At 40.3% G+C, this 16,309-nt stretch overlaps 1 protein-coding gene across 2 annotated transcripts; it reads left to right on the top strand.

Moving 5' to 3' along the window:
• The first annotated feature begins 3,345 nt into the window (after positions 1-3,345).
• Positions 3,346-9,661, top strand: LOC116620299 (high affinity copper uptake protein 1). Of its 2 annotated transcripts, XM_032386070.2 has the most exons (5): positions 3,348-3,621; positions 7,346-7,374; positions 7,466-7,557; positions 8,136-8,253; positions 9,278-9,661. In XM_032386070.2, the coding sequence occupies exons 3-5, from the start codon at positions 7,491-7,493 to the stop codon at positions 9,501-9,503; spliced, it is 411 nt and encodes a 136-aa protein (XP_032241961.1). In that variant the 5' UTR covers positions 3,348-3,621; positions 7,346-7,374; positions 7,466-7,490; the 3' UTR covers positions 9,504-9,661. The 2 variants fall into 2 exon arrangements, with proteins under 2 accessions (XP_032241962.1, XP_032241961.1); XM_032386071.2 differs by lacking the exon at positions 7,346-7,374 and having other exon boundaries at positions 3,346-3,621; positions 7,487-7,557.
• The last annotated feature ends 6,648 nt before the right edge of the window (positions 9,662-16,309 follow it).

The following is a 16,309-nucleotide window of genomic DNA, read 5'->3' on the forward strand; positions in this document are numbered from 1 at the left end:
CTTGGGTTGATTCTTGTTGGTTGGCTGTTTCATGCATTTATGGCATTCACTCTATTGATGATAATTTTAATTTCATGTATATATAATTAATTATTTAATTTTATCAAATATCTAATTTCAATAATTTTCAATTAATATATATTTATGCTTCATTTTCAATTTAACCTAAATTATTTTTTCCGATGGCCGATAATTATTATTATTATATTTTTCTTTTGTATTTACATATTGTATTTTCTTTTTCAACTCCTAGTATAGTCTTAACTGTTTTTTAGGAGTATAACTATTAAAGATTAAAGATTAAAGATTCATGAATTCAGTGGCACATCCAAGATTTTCAAAGGTTGGCACAATTAATGAAAACTATTTAAGACCTCAATAATTGTGGAAGGACAAGCATAATTATGTTAAAGGTGGTTTCACTGTACCTTGTATATAGTAATCACAGTTGAAACACTTTCTGAATTTTGAGTCTCAAAGCTAATGAGCCAGCATTATAAAGATTTTTAAAAAAGGAGCCCCTTTTCTCTGCAGTTAGGGACAAACCACTGGTATTTAGCCAGGGGAGTAGCTGATTCCCAAAAAAAATTCGAGCAAGGCCCAGGCCCTTAAAGAAATTAAGCAACCAAAGACTGGCAGACAAAAATACCACAATTTTGTTGGGAAAATCGAACAGCAAAACTGTCTGGGGAAGAAAAATTCGAGCAAAAAAAGCCACTCCCCCGTCACATATAAAATGGTCGATCCCTTAGCAAGAATAACTCTAGTACCAGAGCCCCTACACACAGATGTCATAGCAAGGACTGGCGCAGGGGGGTGGGACTGAAGATAAATTATAAGACCAAGATCTAGAACATAAGCTTTGTGATAAGGCAAATTATGCCAGGAGACGGTGGTATGACGATAGGCAGGAGCGGACCTGGGATTTCTCAAAAGGGAGGGGAGAGGTCACTGACCTGAATGAGGGTGTTCCAATATTTAAAACATATTTTGGAACATAGGTCAATTAGTGGAATTTATCTGTCATGCATTTTGTCTTCTAAAATTTCTGTCTGAAGGAGAGGTTGGGGTGTTTGTCACCAACAACACCACCCTGGAATCCCATCTCCCATGCTGCCCCTTGAATTCTTTCCTTTATGAAAGCTGAAAATGATTATTCTGGAAGTTTGTGAGATGACAAGGGGGGATTATCCTTCCCTTCCCCTCCCCCTCCCCTTCTGACTCCAAATTTACCATGATTAATGTTTTCTATATTGGTGCACCACAATCCCTTCCTGCATTTTTGTAAAACCCTGGATCTTCCTCTGTTCTATCTTGATAATCTTAGATTTAAATCTGAACCAATCAACTTGTGTTGTTACTTGGTTACAAGAGCCCATTTAGCAATATATAGACTGAGTAAAACAGAGCAATTTATTCTTTGATGAGAACTATCTTGATTGCTGCATTAGGTTGTCTCCCACGCAGTTATTCTGCCCTCTGTCACCCAATGCACTGGAGCTCATTGTGTGACAGAGTTCACTTGAGTTCATTGCGTGACAGAATTCACTTGATCTCATAGCGTGACAGAGTTCACTTGAGTTCATTGTGTGACAGAGTTTACTTGAGCTCATTGTGTGACAGAGTTCACTTGAGTTCATTGCGTGACAGAATTCACTTGATCTCATAGCGTGACAGAGTTCACTTGAGTTCATTGTGTGACAGAGTTTACTTGAGCTCATTGTGTGACAGAGTTCGCTTGAGCTCATTGTGTGACAGAGTTCACTTGAGCTCATTGCGTGACAGAGTTCACTTGAGTTCATTGTGTGACAGAGTTCACTTGAGCTCATTGCACGACAGAGTTCACTTGAGTTCATTGCGTGACAGAGTTCACTTGAGTTCATTGTGTGACAGAGTTCACTTGAGTTCATTGTGTGACAGAGTTCACTTGAGTTCATTGCGTGACAGAGTTCACTTGAGTTCATTGTGTGACAGAGTTCACTTGAGTTCATTGTGTGACAGAGTTCACTTGAGCTCATTGCGTGACAAAGCTCAGATTGACTGCATCAGAGACTATGGCCTAGGTTAATAAGACAATCATTGATTGATTGCATCAGAGACTATGCATTAGATGAATAAGAGAAAATTATTAATGAATCAACACCAAAATGTGAACCACAGTAAATTGAATTTATACTGTTTAACTCATAATCCTTCCTGGTTATAATTTTAGTTTGTCCTTCTGCGATATCAAATCCTGGGTTGGTTGGAAATGACGATTTGGGAGAAATTCCTTATTTACTGTGATTTTCATTATTCTGCTAACTCTTATAATCTTTCAATTTGACATTTAATGCATTTTAATTGGTCAGCAACTCGCAGACTGGCATAATTGAAAACTATTTCAGTACTGGCCAATAAAAATGCTTCAAAGATTTTGAATGGAATTCATATCATTGTCCAAAGTTCTCAGAATACTGAAAACCGCAGGAACTTCTTATATATAGCTGGTGCAAACCAGCAAATATGATCACAGAAAATTATTATTGATGAAATCACCACCAATAGTATAATGCATGTATCCCATTGATGCTATACACCTATTTCAAAAAAGAAAATGGAACAAAGTTTGGCCAATAATAATGTTTCCTTGTATTTAAAATTCGTTCATTCATTACAAGGACCTCGCTACAAACTTAATTTAGCATCACTGGATGTCATTAACAGATACAAGACTTGTTTTCCCTAATGTAGCCTCACTGGATGTCATTAACAGATACAAGACTTGTTTTCCCTAACCAGTGGTGTTTGGCATTCATCGTTTTCCATTTTCTTAAAGTCAACCTTAATTGAAATAGGTGTATATAGGTACTAAATACGTATAACATACATGGAGTACTATGTAATATTTAGTTAGACTTTCAGAATTGCGAAAGAGAAAAAAAGAATAATAAAAGCAAAAATTACAGTTTACCACGAATGTAGTAATACTTCTTTGAAGCAAACAAGAAAATGTGAATAAAAGTTGAAATGTGAGAATTTGTGCTCTTCATAATGACCGTCCTGGTAATAGCCTACGTCGCACTGGCCCCACCTTTCGGTCGGTCATCCAAAACTAACAAATCAAACTACGAATGATTTCGCGGATAAAAAAAATGCTCTGAATACCAACAAAACCGCCAGCTATGCGGGCTACCCAGGAAATTACCATAATAACAACCTCTAAACGGTCACACTGAACAAAGAAAAAGTATCTTTTGTTCAATGAACCACTGCACAAGTTCAGGCTTAGACGGTGTAGCGGTGGCTAATGTAGCAGCTAGGCGCTTCAGTGGTTTTTACCCATGCTTACATGCGGGCTTGTCGCGTAGTCGAAAAACCGGTTGACGACAACCTTCTGTCAAACGACTGTATAACTTGTATTTCGCAGTTGCGTGACCCAGATTGCGTGACAATTGCTCTCCCTAGGAAGTGCTGTGTTGTGTGACATTGTCCCGGTATCGAGGGCTTGACCCAGAAGAGCTACGTTGAAGAAACTATACGGAAACTTCTTCGCCTACGGAATGAACTTTACGTGGTACAGCTACGCGGACAAAACTTTGTGAATAACCTTAACCGGCAGTAATAGCTCGACAAGCCAAGGTAAGTACTTTGTTGACGTCCTTAGGGCTATAAGAAGGAGGTGGTGAAGGTAACGCTCTCACTCGTTGAAAGTTTTGATGAGGAGGGGTTTGGGTTGCAGGAAACTCTGCTATAAAGAGAGATTATGACATTGAGATTCCTCTAAGTACCATAAGGCATTTGTACCAGGTGCAGGGATAGATCCAGGGTTTTTTTTTCCTTTTTTTTTTGGAATATATAACATTCTATTACTTGAACGCCATTTGATTGATTTGTTTACGCGCCGCTGCACTGTTTACGTAGAACTCACGCCACTTTTTAATTCCTAGGAAAGGAAATCAACAGAGCAAACAAACTGCGTTTAGTTGTATCAACTAAATTCTGGCTAATAAACTAACGCGTATATAGAAATGGATAGGCAACCCTTTAAGCACGCACGAAATAAGATACTCGCTTTTTCTATAATACGTGATATACAATTCTAACTGGGAAAACATATACCTCAAAATTTACTGTAATCATGGAGTCTCTTTTTCTCCAGATATCAACGGTTAGGGACACTAACCCAACTCCCATACAAAAAAATACACTGAAAGTACCAAAGAATTACCAAAGAGAGAAAATAATAGCGCAATGTAGCTTCGTCACGCAATTAATAAAGCCCTAAACAAAACTGATTTTTAATACCCCCTCTAAAAACGTCTTCTAATATTGAGTGAAAACAATAACAAAGGTGTAGATGACACGAGCCGGCTTTTTAATTTAATCATGGTGATATAAACTGCCTCTCCATCACCCCCCCCCCCCCCCCCCCACCCTCCCTAACAAGCAAACCCATTATACGTATCTACCTAATTCACGTTAATAAGGAAGACTTTTCACTTCTGCCGCTATACATGCATCTTTAGTTCTTCCGCATTCTGCAGCGGGGGGCCCAAAAGGGACTATTACGGAATTTTCTCCTGTATTTTAGATGTTTCATATATTTACTGTGTTTTTGGCTGCTAAAAGGAGGCGCGGTCCCTCCTAGGCCACCCCCCTGGTTACGCCCTTGTTCTGTGGTCTGTAAGCGCACCCTAATGAAATTATTTGACCCAACATTATTGCCTAATACCCTACTATACTGCGCAGAGCTTTCTGTGTCCATTGTTTCCTTTGTCAAATTGTCAGGACGCGACATCTCGCGAAACTTCATATCCGCATTTTTACCAGACCCACTTCAAAGGTGAAACCTTTTTGCTTCAAATGCAACGCTGGGAAGCCTTTTGAGTTTCCAGAGACGATTTTTTTTGCTTGTCGCCCTACTTTATTTATAAATGTCAATTTTGGACGTCTAACACAAATTTGATACAAATATTGAACCACGCGCTCTTCTGAAATAATGCATTTTTCATAATTCCAGATGTCGTCGCAAAAAAAAAATATGTATTTTCTAAATAACATAAAACAAGATAACATTTTCTAAGTGGTGTGGCAAATTAATAGCCCTTTTTCGTTCTAGCCTTTCTGCCGATTTCCCTACTAGATTCGTTCTCTAGTAGCAGACATGTAATGTTTCACGGCTCGGAATATAAAATTGCGTGCCTGCATGTGACCCTTCTTCAAGTGATGATATTAGGATAAGGCGGGGGATTTTCAGTCCCCCCTGGAACTTCCTTCATAGGCACGTATCCTCTAGATCCTTCCGGGGGGTGCATCATGTCTGGCTGTTGTCCAGGGTAGGTAGTTGTGGTTTGAGTTTGCTGTTGTACACTTCCTTGACCTCGATCTCGTCTCATTCTTCGACGGTAAATCCACCAGATGAAAACACCGACTAAAACTAAAAATACAACGCCTCCTACAACTCCGCCAACAATGGCTGGAACAGGGTCGTAGCATCTGTGTTGACATTTGTTTTTACAGCAAGACAAATATCCAACGTGCAGGTCTTTGTCGTCGTTCAGGTTGCAGTCTTTGTCAACATGGCAGCGATAGCCAACACAAGATGCAGCGAAAACACACTCGCTTGTGCAGCATAACTGATTGTAAGGGCATGTCTCAGCCCTTGATCTACAGAACTGACCATCTGTGACACCAAATCCAACTAATCCCGCACACAGAGCGACTATCAGTAAACAGTGATTCATAATTTCGTCTGTTCGCTATGGTAAATCTTACCGGAGTAAAACCGCCGATCATTATTTGTATTGGATATGGATATGCGATCGCAATGGCTCTTGGGATGCCGCACGTTCTCGCCACCTGTCTCCATAAACACTTGGTACATGAAAATGCCGACATGGTTAGCAGAACTAAGACGACAGCGACATTTCGTAAAAATAAATGGTTACTTCATTCATTTAATATGCAAACGTGAATATTATCCCGTGCCAGCATTTTGGCGAGAGAAAGAAACACGTTTTATTTACTATCTGTAAATCATTTTATGTTGCATTGCCGACTTAAGGTTTATTCTTACTTGGACGTAAGCGCAAGCGGAACGCACGTAGTTTTCGGACTCTCACTAGAACATAAGCGCAAGATAACGCAACTACTCGATTTTTTTGCGCTTGTGTTAGAATCAATCGAACCGATTCTCGCTTTCGTCTTAGGGAAAACCAACCTTAAATACTTCGCGTCCGCTGGCTTCTATTGGCTGAGCGGCCTTTCGGTTTGATGACGTCACTTTTGATTTGCGTATAGAATGCGTGACAGCAGAGGGCTGTCCCAAGACCCCTGGGGGACGAAGCTACTTTGGATTCTACATTTTTATGTTCGGGTAATGGAGAAGAAGACGCGCCATTCAAAACAAATCAAGACAGCTTATAGTTTCCTCATCGCTTATCCGAATACCCTGGCGTGACCTTCCTGGCGTGACCTTCTTGGTGTGACCTTCCTGGCGTGACCTTCCTGGCGTGACCTTCCTGCCATGACCTTCATTAGAGGGAGTCCCTGAGTGGTGGTAGGGGAAGTTAAAGTGGTCGTCTCGGCCATGTGGACAGGCGAACCCTTATCGATTACTAATGAGTAGTGGTAGCGGAAGTTAAAGTGGTCGTCTCGGCCATGTGGACAGGCGAACCCTTATCGATTACTTATGAGTAGTGGTTTAAAGTGGTCGTCTCGGCCATGTGGACAGGCGAACCCTTATCGATTACTTATGAGTATAAGTGTTGTCGTAACATAAACCCCGGTTTGCCTGTATTATCCTGTCCCCCAACGCACCGAGTTCACAGATTTCTTGAGTTGGCACGATGATCCATCGGTGTAGCCTCGCCCCATGGCTTGTTGGCTATTGGCTGAGCGGCCTGTCGGTTAATGACGTCACTTTTGATTTGCCGCTCGCCCCAGGGACAGCTTATCGCAGGGAATGTTTGACTACAGGGGGCTGTAAAAAGACATCCAGGGACGCGGCTACCATCGTTGTTTTTGTTGTTGTTTTGCTATAAAAACTTTTAGGCCTTACCGATTACCAGTCGGAGAATACTCTCCTTCTTATCTCATACTATCTCCTAAGCGCCAAGACCGCATAGACATGGTTTTGAGCGGTGGTGGTGGTGTTGAGGGGGGACCCATTTAAGCCGAACATGATAACTTGTCCTTACCTCGTAGGATAAGGCGAGTCTCCCAGTCGCAGGACAGGAGCAGGGACTGGAACCGGGTAATCTTATCCCCCTCCCCCAATTGTAATACGCCTTTGATTGACAGGTCTTTTTGATTGACAGAAAGTATGTATTAACATATCCCTTTGATTCCCAATGATTGGCAGATTGGATTGTACGTCTCATTGATTGGCAGGTGAGTTTGATTGACATATCACATTGACAGTTTTTGATTCATAGGGTTTATATTGTAGGCTGATGCTTTGCATGCATTTTTTGATTGACAGGTATTCATTCACTGTGTCTAGGGCAATGGCGTTTTCTCTGTCACCAAATGTCTATATACTGGTCGCTCAATGGAGAACGCTCACTGATAAAGGTACGGAAACGCACTGAACACATATTCACCTTGTGTCATCGTACAGAACTGCCAGCTAATCACATAACAGTAGTAACAGTGGTTATATTACCGGAGTGTCCAGTCCGATTTTGCTTAAATTTCCCGAGTCCCTACCTCGGGGTGGGAAAATCCCGATTTTATGATAATTTTATGCCAGTTGCCATTAAAGTAGCAGACCATATATTTTTTACCCCAATTTCTAAAGAAACAAATTAACAAAGCGTGATAAAAATATATGTTTTTGCCTCTTTTATCTACCCCTGCTACGTTTCATGCCAACGCGATTTGATACAACCCTGGAAATTAGTGATTTACTAAGCCTTGGCCAGGGGGAGGCGGGGAAAAAATTCGCGGCCATCGACGAAAGGTCCCAATTTCAGAAGTCTGTCGGCACCCTGTATTACTCGCACTACAAAAAAAATGCAAGTCTGACTCGTTCTTTCCAATCATACCATACCTAAAGATACTGTCTGTTCTTAGCAAGTCTGACTCGCTCTTTCTAGTCATACCATAACTAAAGATACTGTCTGTTCTTAGCAAGTCTGACTCTATTCTAGGAATATCTGGTTCGTTCGTAGCGGTGTTCGCCTTGGCTGTGTTTGCGGAATGCTTCAGGTCCTATAACATTTATCGAAAATCTATTTCACCAAGGTGGAAGGCTGCATGGGAAAACAGGTACAGTGGGAATTAATCAACCTCTATAAGGCTGTCATCCCGTATGTAATTGTTTCGTTTTATTTGTACTTGCCTCTCAGTCGGCTGTAGGTAGTGTGGTTCAGTCTACGTGTAACAGTCAATGTTACTGCATGTTAAAAATGTTTGTCTGTATTGTCTGTTTGCTGTAGTTTCTACTGCTGTCGTCTACTTGTTTGTAGTTCGTTAGTGGTTTACTAAGAAGTAGTATTAATAACACACTTGTATAATTTAATTATTCTTCTTTGTAATTCCGCAAACGCTTACTATCATTGATTTATTATTATTAATATTGTATTTTTATTATATTATAATAGATATATTCAGGAGGGCCATATGTTAGAAAACTGAAAATTCAGTTAATATGCTACCCTTGATAAATATAGATTATTGTATTGTATCGTATCGTATAACGATTTTTTGTCAGCCAAATTCCGTAAAAACAAACACCTCTAATTAACTAAAGCAAACGCTTTTTCTTGGTTTTCGAAGATGTTATCGCAATCAGTAACGTAAAAGGGGATTAAAGAGACCGTCCTCTGCACTTTTTAACTCGTCCTTATCTCTCCTAGTCTTCAGTCCTCGTTTAAAGTGACGTTCTCTACACCTGTTAACTCGTCCCCTCCTAGGCTACAGTCCCTGTTTGTAAAGTGGCCGTTCTTTACACCTGATAGCTCGTCCTTATCTCTCCTAGGCTTCGGTCCCTTTTTGTAAAGTGACTTCTTTACGCCTTTTAACTCGTCCTTATCTCTCCCAGGCTTTATACCCTCTTTAAAGTGACCGTTCTCTACACCTGATAGCTCGTCCTTATCTCTCCTAGGCTTCATTCCCTGTCCAAAGAAACCGTTCCCTACACCTGTTAGGTTCTTATATTTTCTAGGCTTCAGTCCCTTTTTGAAGAGACCGTTCTCTACACCAGTCAACCCGTCCCTATCTCTCCCAGGCTTTATATCCTCTTTAAAGTGACCGTTCTCTACACCTGATAGCTCGTCCCTATCTCTCCTAGGCTTCGGTCCCTGCTTATCGAGACCGTTCTCTACACCGTCCAAATCGTCCTCTTGTACCTGCTCATGTTGGTGGCGATGACGTATAACGTCTGGCTATTCATCGCGGTCGTCCTCGGCAGCGGTACAGGATACTTCATGTGCGTCCCGCTGCTGAATAGATATATAGTCATGCATAACATACCACTAGAGACAGGCGAAAGATACGAACCAATTACAGCGACATGACGGCAGAAATAGGCGACGTCAACTATGGGATCACGTGACTTTTTGAATGACAAACTCGCGCGCGCTCTGTCTTTTGGCGGCAAAATGACAAAAACAAAAAGCGACTCAGCCAGAAATGCCAGAAAATGCTTATTTTTATTAAAGGTCTTTAACGACAACAGCAATCCCTGTTTATTTTGGCGAGCATCTGTTACTCAAAATGTCACATGAGTTTCCGACCTTGTCCCAGTTCTGGCGCCTGTTTCTCGAAACACCCGAGAATTCTTGGGCCCGAAAGCTTTATTTTGCCTTTTTGCCCAAAATTTCGCATGTTTTTCTTATTGAGAACCGCTTTCATGTTTTAGAACAGTTTGAACTTCCTCTTGGTTCACATTCCAAATGATTACGCTCAATAGGGCTATTTTCGAAGTTTAAAGCCAAAAAGTTGCCCGAAAAGTCTCGGGTGACTGCGAGGTCCCGACAACTTTCTTATTATTTAAGCCATGTGAATTTCGGGCCCGAGAAGTTCGGGAAAGATCAAAATCTATAAATCTATAAAGAGAATCATCCTTTACATGAATCGTTGTGGTAAAATACGATGTTTGACGATATTTCAACACATTTAAATACCATAAATTTTATAAAAATTAGCCAGCTTTTCAAATTTAAGGAATAAATCGTTTTCGGGCCCTAGAATTCTCTGGTATTTTGAGAAACGAGCCCCAGATCGAGTTGTGACGTCATCGAGCTCGTCACAGAACTCACCCTCCCCACCCTAATGGCATCATCTACGAATAGAGGAAACAGGTTACCAACGCCAGGGAGGCTAATGTGCTCTACTTCAAACATAAAAAAGGTAGACAAAGAATATCTATAATGGCAGGCTTCAAATACGAACCTAGGATATAATATTAAGAGCGCGATCAGTAAAACCATAAACACCTAAAGTATGTGTGGAATATTTATTGTCTTCTGAAGAATCAGATGCGAGAATTCAGACACTGAGACATGTTTCTATCTAGTTGACTGCTTGAATATCTCACGAGCGATGGGTTGGAACAAACATTCTATATATATCTAAATGATTAGAACCATTATCGAGTATTGTTCTGGCGTTTGGGCTTGTTGCTGGGAGGTCAACAGCAGAATGTTGGAACGCCTCTAAAATCGTGCGGCGCACATTGTTGCCCAGTCACCTGACAGTGCTAGCGCTATAGGCTTCCTTAACTGGCCAGGATTGCAAGACGTGACCTGGTAAACTAGAGCCTTAAAGGCCAATGCCCCCAATATTTTAGAAATTATATTAATTATAACAGAGACATTTCTTGAAGAACGACCCGCCAAAGTAATTATCTGCACCTCCCTCATGTACGGACAGAGACAGTTATCATGGCTGCACTGTTTTTAACCAATTGCATATTTTATTATATAATATTTTAGACTTACTTAATATATACATATATACTTTATATATACACATAGATATTTTTAAATTTAAATTTTTCCTTAACTTTTTGTTAAAACCCAGGGCTCCTGTTGATAGCAGAAATAGCCCTTTGTGGTTATCTGAATGGACTACCCTGGGTATTTTTAAATTTTTATTTTAAATAAAGGTGTCTATCCATCGTTCATTTTTCCGGTGTTCACGGTTTTACGGGTCGCGCTGTAACATGGGAATAACATCGGGATGTGTCGAGTTCTCAATAGACACACGTATAATAAATGTGACCGAATCGTATCTTCATGTGTCATATTCCACTGTCTGCAATACATAAACGCTTATAAAAACATGGACTACGCCGTAAAAAAAAAGTTGTACTATCGGTTCCTTAAATGATCTAATCGGGATCGTTCATTTAATTTCGACCATCCGGGGGTGGGGGTGGGGGCGTTTATTAGATAGGAGGCGTTCTTCAGATAGGAGGCGTTTATTAGATAGGAGGCGTTCTTCAGATAGGGTCGTTTGTTAGCTCATAAACGGTATACATTTTGTAAAGCGACGCGCACTATCTTGGCCATCTTAGACAAAGTTTTAAGAAAGTTAAATTATCGTGCGAGAATAACTGCTTTAATTGACACGTAATATTTAACTAGAAGACTTCGCATAAGGGTGTGATAAAACTCTAAGACTTTACCTGAAGACAAAACTGTGTTTTTGGAGGCCAGGGAGAGTACAGGAAAGGGGAGGGGGTATTTAATGGGTTCGTCCACATATTGGGACCTAGAAAAATGAACCGGGACACCTTGTCTATCTCGGAATTGCAGTACACAATTTCTCCGTATGATAACAAGCCTTAATGAAATGATATTTTCCACCGTCCCTGTGCGTTTGAATTCTTCTCCTTTGGATATGTTGAAGGTAAGGGTCCTTATAACCGACCGTACTGAATATTACTTTCATATGTTAACGCGCAAGGACGTGTGAATAAAGATTTGCTGTATCAGTCCTCTCTCCCTTCAAAGTGCTCCCTTTCTATACCGTTGTTTTACGTTACTCGCTGTCTAAGAGCTCGATGGAATTCCAAACATCCACGATAGTCAGATGCATACTCGTGTAGTCAATTGTTTTGATGAAGGCAGCACATGGAAAAAGTATGAAAAAGAGTGCACCATTTTCAAAATAAATGGCTCGGGCATGACAATTCTAATGAACATTTAAAATTGCAGCGACCTGTTAATTAAACTTACTTATCATACATTCACTGCAAAATCAAATCGCTGTGTCTCTAGAAAGACCAATAGACCGTTTTCACGATGTTGCGCGCGCGTCCAAAATGCCACAGACTGGCGGGCTACAGCTGATCCAGCTTTTTCTATAGCTTCGTCTGCAAACTCCACTTTGTACGACATTGTAGATCAGCTGTGGCCCCCCAGTCTGTGGAATTTTAGATGCGCGCGCAACATCGTAAAAACGATCTACTGCTACCAACAGCAGTACAACCAAGTGTTGTGGAAGCGGAAGAGCCAACACCAGCAGAAATATCCGGGCAACCAATAGAAATCCGATATTGCTTGTGGCCACACACAGCAGATACAAAAGAGAGCTTGAAACCTTGTAAAGACACACTTCATTTTAGACATAGTATAGTATACTTGTAACCTCAAGCTATGCCGAACAGTAAAGCTACCTGTTTACTTCAACAAGACTCAACTCATCTTTCCCCCGAGACTAGTAAAGGCGTCCAGTACTAACCCTAGTAGAACCTGACAAGTTTACTAAACTGGTGGAGAACCGGGTAATTTGTGCCCAATCTAAATGCACCAGGGCTCCCTGCTTGTGAAAAGCTCTGTTAGTAAGGAAGCCCTTGCATCTTGTATAACAACGCTACACAAAAGGCAAAGGCAAAATTGACAAGATCGTAAAACAAGTAAAGAGAAAATAAAAAGAAATAGAGGAAAAGACCCTTCTGCGAGTTTGTGACAGCCTGGAACTAGATACTCCTTGGGAACATACCTCGAGAAAGAAGAAAAAAAAAACTGTCATAAGTTAACACTGGCTACAAACCAGCAAGGAGTTGGAGCTCTCACACGAATATACTGATAATGGTAAGTATAATATACTTATTTCCCCCTTAAACCTTATTTCTTCTGGGACCATGTCGAAACAATACAGGAAAAAATTCGATCATTGCCTAATGGAGCGAGCTTGAATACCTCCCTGCTCGCTAAGCGTGGTTGCTCTTTAATAAATTTGTTGCTTGGGAACAGAGGATGCCTGGTATACGATCCCGGTGAAAACCCCCCGTCATTACATTACTCCCTACCAAGACATACACATTGGATAGGAACGCCACGCGCAAGACCTGACGCCTGATCATATTGATGACATTCAACATCTAGCTTTTGGAAAATCTTAGAATCCTAATACAACTTTTTGGTAATTTATTTTTATTTTTTTTTTCTTTTGCTCTACATCTTAAATAATTTTAATTATAATTTATTTAAGAAAAAATATCGTATTCGGGTGTGTCGTAACTATGAGTCATCCTGAGTCATGAAGACATCAGATACCAGGAATATCTGGACAACCAATAGAAATCCGATATTGCTTGAGCTAGAGCTTGAAATCTTGTAAAGACACACTTCATTTTATACGTATACTTGTAACCTTTTACTCTACGCCGAACAGTAAAGCGACCTGTTGACTTTGTTAGTACAGAATTGTCAGTTGTCCAAAAACAATAACGGAATCCACAAAATAAAATATTATCACGCTAGGCTAATGATCAGAACCACTGAAGTGTGCACACATGAATGAAAGTTCCTATCAGAAGCGACTCGCGTGCTTGTACTAACACTTTTCCAGGCACGAAGTTGAAAGTTATTAACTATTCAGTGTTTCTGGTCAGAGTTTCTTAATTGTTCCATAATTTTATTATATATTTATGATCCATTAAAAATCACGATTTTAGCTAAACCAAAGCCCGCAAAGTTTTAATCACGCTATCAAACATATTGTAAAAATAACGATAAAAACAGCTTTATATAATTTTCCGGTATTTAGCATAGTATAAAAATGATTTACGCTAACGTTCCAATCTGAAAGGCGTCGCTTGGGTTACGAGATAAGGCACTGATGTAATGCAATTACCTGATCTCAAACTAATTATATCAGTGCACAGTATCGCCCCAAACGCGCATAAATACGGAGGAGAGAGAAGAGTTAGAGAGAGTGGTACAGATCGAGACTTGGTCGAGACTGAACAGAGAGTGCTGTAGGAAGGTAACTATGATTAAGTTTGCATTTTGATTAAATCGCTATTTGAATTCATCTCTGTGTTGTTGATTTCCCTGCTCGAACTCACGCTGTCGCGACCTCTCTTGTCCGCTAATACCTTAGTGGCAAAAGTTGTCGTCACAACTTAACAAGTGTCATCTCATCTACTCGCCCCCGAGATTGGAAATAGTGTTTGGTTCCATCGTGACCCAACTCTGTTTTTCACATATTGTCAAAGAAATATCAATTAAAGATAAAAAAAACCTTTTCAAGAAACTTTTTATGGGAATGCGTTTTCCCTTTTCATTTTTCTCCTCCACTCGTGCCTCGTGGATATTAAAATCGATTTCTGTTATTTTATACTTTTTTTTCAAGATGTCCCTTTGCACTCTTTCATGTCCCACGCAGAGAGCAGATGCGGAATTGATTGATGCGTGGATGCGTTTGTAATAAATTCGTTGGTGAGGAACAGAAGCTACGTGGTTACGATCCCGGTTAAACCCCCGTTACTCGAGACCGTCCTCGACCTTGGCCAAGTACATATTGCATGGACGGCTTTTGCGCTTACATTGCTCAACACCATCGTCCTCTTGATACTTATCTACAATATGACGCACTGTCTTACTTTGCCCCGCACAGAGTACAGCGCGATCAGGTCGAACTGCAAGCGTGTGGTACTGCGGTAATACAACAGCGTAAAATACCAACCACGGTCTGGCCGGCATTTCATCCACCCAAATCTTAAAGAATGGCCCCGACACCACCATCTCAACAACAACATGCTCGTCGTTGCCGTCGTCGTCGTTGTCATCACCGCAACTCGAAGTGGCATGTGCGCAGTGCTGGACGTATGCGCGAGTGGATTCGGGCTCTCGCCTACAGATGCCTCATTTGTATGGTAGCTCGGGAGTAAGTTGCTATTCGCCTCTAGTGCTGCGGTAGCTTTATGCATGAAGGCTTGTCTTCATCGTGCGGCTGAAGCGTCATAAAGGACACCACTTGCACATTGTCACTCCTGTGTGACGGGCATCCACTTCGTAAACCGAGGCGATGCACGAGGCAGTAGGCACCAGAGGAACTGGTACCTAAGACCGCGAAAGATTCCGTAGATATCACTACCCCGACTTTTACAATACTTCCCGCAACATTGACCCTCCAAGACTGAGTACACCTCCTCCACCCGCGGATTTACCAGAGTTTGCAGATGCCTAGTGGTGGAACGAGCAACACATGTTTGCAACTCATGCCACCACTAGAAGGATTCGATAGCGACGACGAATGGCTTGATTGGTAAAGGACAAAACCCCACAGACAAGGAAATGACCACATATAAATATGTCAACACAAAAAGAAAAAAAAAAGAACTGTTCTTAGGGAACTGAAATATCAATTGATGATTTTGAAAAAAAATCCTCCTATTTTAATGCGATTTCCCTTTTCATTTTCCTTCTCCACTCTTGCCTCGTGAATATTAAAATCGATTTCTGTTATTTTATACTTTTTGTTTTCAAGATGTCCCATCGCACTCTATCTACGTCCCACGTAGAGAGCACATGCGGAATTTATTATTGAAGATTCTTCTTTTTCTGTTACTGTAAATTTTAAATAATTTTAATTATAATTTATATAATTCACGATTGGTGTGATATTCCTTTTATAATATATCTTTTATTATGTTATCATCTTTCTTTTTTTTCATTTTCTCGACGGAGCTCGAAACTTAAGGAGGAAGTTATGTGATACAACTAATATCTACTATTTACATGAACTAAATTTGATATATATACTCACATTTATTCGTACTCTCGGACGGAACTTGCACTTTGGATAAGAGCACCACATACGAAACCTATCGCCCCATTTGTATTACTGAAAATCTTAGAGTACTAGCTAAACCCTTTTTATTGTAAATTTATTATTTAAGATTTTACTTTTTCTTTTAATTTAAATATTTAATCATTTTCATTATTCATTATAACTTACACAGTCTGAAATATTAAGTGGAGAAACTGTTCGTCGAAAAATCGCAGTTAATAGAAAAATCGATGAAGTTAAAGAAGTGAAAGAAAACGCATGTCAAAAACCAAATTTCGGCGTATACAAAAAAAAT

The sequence above is a fragment of the Nematostella vectensis genome, chromosome 8 (assembly GCF_932526225.1).
Source record: "Nematostella vectensis chromosome 8, jaNemVect1.1, whole genome shotgun sequence".
Taxonomy (NCBI): Eukaryota; Metazoa; Cnidaria; class Anthozoa; order Actiniaria; family Edwardsiidae; genus Nematostella; species Nematostella vectensis.

Coding starts and splice junctions, on each gene's coding strand:
- LOC116620299 (XM_032386071.2), top strand. CDS start 7,491: ATGGCGTTTTCTCTGTCACCAAATGTCTATATACTGGTCGCTCAATGG. Junction 7,558..8,135: donor GAGAACGCTCACTGATAAAG/GTACGGAAACGC, acceptor ACTCTATTCTAG/GAATATCTGGTTCGTTCGTA. Junction 8,254..9,277: donor AAGGCTGCATGGGAAAACAG/GTACAGTGGGAA, acceptor TATCTCTCCTAG/GCTTCGGTCCCTGCTTATCG.